Genomic DNA, 6097 nt, shown 5'->3' with positions numbered 1-6097 from the left:
CAGGTATTAACTATAGTAAAATAAAAAATCGACGAAAATTTGAAGATGGACTTATCCCGCATTTACCTCCTTGAGAGTATGCTCCCATGCACGCTTTCAAAATCTCTTGGTACACTTCCTCCATGTCCATTTAGATTCCCTCTTAGAAAAAGTTTTTTCCCTTTGACCCGAACGAAGTATATTTTCTAAATCATCCCAAAGATCTATGCACCTAAAATCTATAGTTTCCATTATTTCCACACATTAAAATATGCACCTAAAATCTATGATAAAATATGCACCTAAAATCTATGATACTTATATTAAAAACCAATAGAGAGCAAATAATAACCAGAATCCATCAACACATGAGATGAGAGTATGGAGCAAATTATTCCCTAAGACCAAACTAAGATTAACACATTACTCAGTATGAGTAGTAATATCTCACTGAATAATAAAAATAAAAGATGAAGATGGTCAACATATACAACGCAACTCCTAATAACCTTGCAAGAACAATATAGGACACGTTAAAATATGCATCTAAAATCTATGATAGATAAACTAAAAAAACAATAGAGTGCGAATAATAACCAGAATGAGGATAGAGCGCAAAAAGCAATCTTCTATTTTTCTTCTACGTTCTTTGAGGATGATCCACTGCTGTTGAGCAACAAACAAACTGTAACCAAAATGGTTTGCTCTTCAATTTCTTTTTCTCTCGCTTGATATTTGCAGGATATCTTGCTGGAGAGTTCCATTCATTTGCAGCCTTTTCTTTCGCCACTTGGGCTGCCGAAGGGGACTCGGGACCAAGAATTGAGTTAACAGTTGTCAATTCAGATGCATCATTAGTTTCTTCAACTTTTGGCGATTTCGGCTTTTTGCTGCTATGAGTAACCTCACCCAAGAGACTCTTCAGAGGTGTGTGCTCTTTACTGCTGCTCCGGTTTGTTATTTTGGCAATTGTTTCTTCGTTCTGCTTTCTCCCTTGAGAATCATTCATAACCTGATTTAGGGTAGGAAACCAACCGGCTGGCAAGGTGGAACTTAACGGTTCAGGGTTCGGGATTTCAGAAGCAGCACCTTTAGGACTAGCAGCCGCATGGTTAGGCTCAACTAATGTTGTGAAAGATGGCAGTTCAAACGTTCCTGATTTTCCAGATAGCTGTCTATCAGCAAGTGCAGTCTGTAGGGTGTTCAAATCAGATTTACCTTCTTCTGATGATGCCAGCGAACCCATTGGAGGTAAAGTTTCGGCATCAATAACAGCTGGTGCATCGGATATCATTGATATAACTGTTTAAAGAACCGTGAAATAAATCAATAAAATTTTCAGATTTAGTGCTTTATATAAATCATGCAAGGCAACAGTGATTGTGTACATACCTGAACTAGAGCCCCAGTTTCCTTCCAAACTTTCACGCCGGCTACTGGAGTCAACTGAAGCATCCGTTCCGGGAGAAGTTGGTTTAATCAAGTCATTAACGCTTTGATCTTGAACCAAAAGTGGCACAGCAGTAATTCTAGACACTTCTCCACCTGAATTATCTTCAACAGCAGAAACATGTTGAGCAGAAGATTTAGTAGTATTTATAGAAGAATGTGCTGTATACTTGCTGGTAAGGTCTTCTGTAGCTACATGCGAGCCAGCAGAAGTATCAATTCCTTGATCTTGAACAGGCTCTGCATTTGAATCATCTTCAACGGCAGACTCATGTTGAGCAGAAGGCTTGGTATTGGTTGAAGAATGTGGTGTATGCTTGATGGAAAAGTCTTCTGCAGTCTTCACTAATAGATGTGTAGCTTGTTCTTCATGTGAGTCAACAGCAACACCAGCGGGTTTGTTATGTTCTTCATATAATTCGATATTGCTATTGATTTCATCCACAGTTCTATCACATCGCTCAGTTTTACTCGTTTCACCAGCATCATCACCATTATTCTTATATAAGACATTTGATTCCTCAACTTCAGATTGCAAGAGGTCACTAGGTTGATAATCATTCAATAGAACTTCAGTGTCATTTTCCACATTAGCTCCTGCAACCTTTCCATCTACAGATACATCATTTATTTCAGTTGTGTCATTCGGATGATGACTAACATTGATGATATCGAATGTTTCATCGGTCGCAGACTGAAAGGATGCCTCCCTTTGATATTCATTTGAGGAAACCATTAAACTACTTTTGGGTTGAGAATTTTCACGAATGTCATCAACCCCATGCTCTTCAGAAAAATCATTCTCACTCATCTCAGTTTCCATAGACACTCCAATTTCATGTGATCTTTGATAAGTTTCAGTTGCAAGCTCGCCTAAAGAAAATTCAGAGAGAACACCACTTTTTTCACTCAACTGGCTTGTGTTGAAATGAAAATTACTTTCCTTGCTATCATCTTCCTCATGTTTCAATGACTCACTGTGAGGATAAGCTACACCAAGTCTATCATCGTGCACAGGAAGTGGATCACTACTAACATTCACATCTTCCTTTTCCTGCAAAACCTTGACTTCACTACTGTTACTGGACTCTATTGCATTTGCAGATTCTACCTGCACCTCTTTGGTGATAATAGACGAGTTTACTTCTAATGGAAGTTCATATTGAGGCCTCAAAGAAACGAACTCGGATCCCTTCTTTTCCTTTGGATTAACAGCTCCATCACCTACAATGCAATTAGTTGACTCCACAATTTCAACCATGTCTCTTTCTGATTTTACCTCATCCTTTCCTTTCCAATTAGACTCCTTTTCACCACGTGTCAAATGAGAACCTGTTACATCTTCACCAGCATAGATATTTTTTTCTGGCGAAATATCACATACAATGTCATTAGTTGACTCAGCAATTTCAAACATGTCTCTTCCTGACTTTACCTCATCCTTCTCTTTCAAATTAGACTCCTTTTCACCATGTGTCAAACGAGAACCTGTTACATCTTCACCAGCATAGATCTTTTTTTCTGGCAAAATATCACATACAGCTGCAGCTTTGCTGAGACTTGAGTCACTTGACAGACCAGAAAAACCATCACCATGCACAATACTCAATTCTTCAGTCTTTGAATCCACAACCGGGCTTATTAATGGATCCACAGTAGAGCCTGACAATTGTTGACCTTGCACCCCGACTATATTTCCCAATTCAAAACTTTCATTTTGTGGAATATTAGAATTTTTAATTTGGAACTCATTGCTTGAGTTGGCAATTAGTGGAGTCACATCTGTAGCTGTGAAACAAATTATCAGACATGATAGAATCACAGATAAGAAAGAAATTAATCTTAGAGTGAGAGATTTTTAACATAAAAAATGCCAATTCAATATTGGTGAATTAAATTTTTTGTAAAATAAATGCCACTGGTTAAGAATCTATCTTCCTTTTAATACAGTTTTAGCATTGGTGAAAAGCTTCATTAATGCAATTTATTCAAAGAAAAGAAAAATTTGACAGAGTAAAAGAAACAAAAGGATATAAAGAAGACAAAATGCAAAAGCACATTTAAGGCACTTGCAATGATTAAGAGAAAACTAATACAAAGTATCAGATCAGTAAAATTAATTAATTGTTGAAGATATATATATGCTTTACCATCAAAATAAGTGACAGTTTAATAAATCATTTCCTGATATGAATACATGATTCCAATGGAACTATACAGAAACAAACAAATTACGATGTTAAATAGTTGCCACCCCAGTAACTTGTATGAAACTTTGCAGAATTCTGAAATACTCATAAATTGGAATATAAATTGAATTTGACTCACCTAAAGTGAGAGATGCACTTTAGAGGGTGACGAGTCAAAGTTGTGTAAAAAAACACATAAATTTGCACGTGCGCGCACACACAAACACACAACTATGGCATTGTTAAAATACACTCCATGATTTTCAGGCAATTGTTATACCTCCGCAAGTTATACACTCGAAGGTGTGTCTAACACTCGAGAAAAGCCAAATCAATATTAAATTAGAATTTTGAAAATATCCCTTTCAACCAACCAGCCGCAGTTCTAACAACAATTTATTGAAAGAGAAAAATAAAATTCATTTTTCACTAAAAAAAAAAAGAAGGTGGAAAGCTGTTGCAAAACTAACCAACCACATTTTGAAAGACTATGAAAATAGAATAAAAAACTGTTTTTTGGTGGTACCAAACATTTCCCTTAAACATCAAGTCATCCATTTTCAACAAGGTGACAAACAAATCCCAATTTTTCAATTAATCCAGCACAAGTATTCTATTGTGACACAAGTCCATACTCATGACTCAGTAATGCTATGTTCGAATCCGCATTGACATAATAGATCTCACATCCCAATGTATATTGACCGCGATTTACATGAATCTCTACTAATTAAAGCTTCTGCGATTCACACGGTGTCACCACAATTTCGTTAAAATTCAAATACAGACTAAATAAAAAGAGATTGTGATGTGAAAAAAAAAACTATCTTCTTACCCTCAAAATCATTGAACTCAGAAGACCCTGAAAGAGTTTGTAGAAGAAAATGATCCTTAACTCCACTATCTGGAAAATCAGCAACTGCATCTGAAAACACATCACTTTCTGCCCTAGTAAACTTTCCTTTAATTCCAGTATTACCCTTCTCATTGTTGGAACTTGACAAAACCAAACCTAGAATCAAATTATCAAATCAACGCATAAACAAATCTACTATAAATTAATACGTTAAACTAAACAATCCATATAGTAATTAATGCTAAACCAAACAATAAACAATAAACAACGCATAATGAAAACTAACCCGGTGTTTTGTAATCATCCTCTGAAAGACGTTCATTATCCGAACCGCTTTGTTCCCGTTTGTAACCTTGAATAGTTCCACAGATCTTCTTGTGAGCGCGTCTATGTTTAGCACTGGGATGTGGATTCGGAAAAGGCCATCCACATTTGTTACACACATAAACTCCATGATTCTCGTGCCCTACAAAATTGAAGGAAAAAAAAACGATAAAACCCAAAAAGATAAGAACTTTCCGTAAGAAAAGAAAAACAAAAAGCGTCAAAAACAAGAAACGTACAGAATAAATAAATAAAATAATAAAAAAATGTTGAAAAAGAAGAAGAAGAAGAAGAAGAAATACCTGGAGTGTGAGTTTTTCTTTGATCTTGGTTATGCATTTGCGAGAGTAAGACAAAAAGTCAAATGAAAAGTCAAAGAAAAAGAGGAATGGAGAGAGAGAGAGAGAGAGAGAGAGAGAGAAGAGAAAGAGAGAGAGAGAAAATGGATATGAAGAAGAAGAAGAAGAAGAGGAATGGTGTGAGAGTGGTGGTGGTAGTGGAGTGAGGTAGTGTACCCTGGTTTGGAACAACGCCTTAGTAAAATTTAAATTATATATATTCATTTTTAGTCAAACTAATTAATAAATTAATTCATTTTTAGAGATTGATTTTTTCATTATCCAACGGTGTACTTTTTTGAAAACATGTATTCATAGTCAAGATCTAATAATATATTTCAATAGTTAGAAAATGTATCATATTCATAATCATAATATGGTTTAATTTGATTATGTATAAAAAATAGTGTTATATTCTAAATATATATAAGTTAAATTCTCATTATTTATTTTGTAAAATCAATGATGGGTGGTTTATAGATGATAATATATTTTGTCATTTAATAAGATCTACATTTGTAGTTAAGAAAAATATTTTATCTTTTATTTGTTTGGATTTTTATGTAATTAAGAAGTTATTTTAATGAAGTTGGGAATTCTTGATTCTCTTCCTATTGTTTTTTTATTTGATAGGATTATTTTCTTCTATTCAAAACTTATCATTTAAGTGTTTTTTTTAATGATAATAGAAGACACAAAAAATCCTAACCTAACACCACGATTTGATAGCTCAAAGTATTCCAATCGCAACAACCATCAAAAAGCAACAAAATCTTCCTTAAATATGTTAAAACTAAAATGGTGTTCACCGAAGACTTGCTTACAAAAATGCTTCAGAAAAATGGGAGCTTATGAAAAAAAGAAGGTGATTTGTGGCAGTGGTGTCGTTTTGAAAGATGTTTATGTCATTTATGATAGGGGGAAAGGGAAAAGATAGATGAGATAGTGGTGGTGTGACATAG

The 6097-nt window shown here is 34.8% G+C and overlaps 1 protein-coding gene across 2 annotated transcripts; it reads right to left on the bottom strand.

Moving 5' to 3' along the window:
• Positions 1–315: 315 nt before the first annotated feature.
• Positions 316–5334, bottom strand: LOC127101544 (uncharacterized). Of its 2 annotated transcripts, none has more exons than XM_051038983.1 (5): positions 5100–5334; positions 4760–4939; positions 4453–4629; positions 1372–3216; positions 316–1281 (listed from the first exon to the last, which is right to left on the bottom strand). In XM_051038983.1, exons 1-5 carry the CDS (start codon positions 5134–5136, stop codon positions 620–622), a joined length of 2901 nt encoding a protein of 966 aa, XP_050894940.1. In that variant the 5' UTR covers positions 5137–5334; the 3' UTR covers positions 316–619. The 2 variants fall into 2 exon arrangements, with proteins under 2 accessions (XP_050894940.1, XP_050894941.1); XM_051038984.1 differs by having other exon boundaries at positions 1372–3210.
• Positions 5335–6097: the final 763 nt, after the last annotated feature.

The sequence above is a fragment of the Lathyrus oleraceus genome, chromosome 7 (assembly GCF_024323335.1).
Source record: "Lathyrus oleraceus cultivar Zhongwan6 chromosome 7, CAAS_Psat_ZW6_1.0, whole genome shotgun sequence".
In the NCBI taxonomy this organism is placed as follows: Eukaryota; Viridiplantae; Streptophyta; class Magnoliopsida; order Fabales; family Fabaceae; genus Lathyrus; species Lathyrus oleraceus.
This window is presented reverse-complemented; position numbering and strand designations above follow the sequence as displayed.

Excerpts from the sequence above, each read along its gene's own strand:
- LOC127101544 (XM_051038983.1), bottom strand. The coding sequence starts at position 5,136 with ATGCATAACCAAGATCAAAGAAAAACTCACACTCCAG. Across the intron at positions 4,940-5,099 it reads AAGAAAAACTCACACTCCAG|GGCACGAGAATCATGGAGTT; the intron begins GTATTTCTTCTT and ends TCAATTTTGTAG. Across the intron at positions 3,217-4,452 it reads TGAGTTCAATGATTTTGAGG|CTACAGATGTGACTCCACTA; the intron begins GTAAGAAGATAG and ends TTTGTTTCACAG.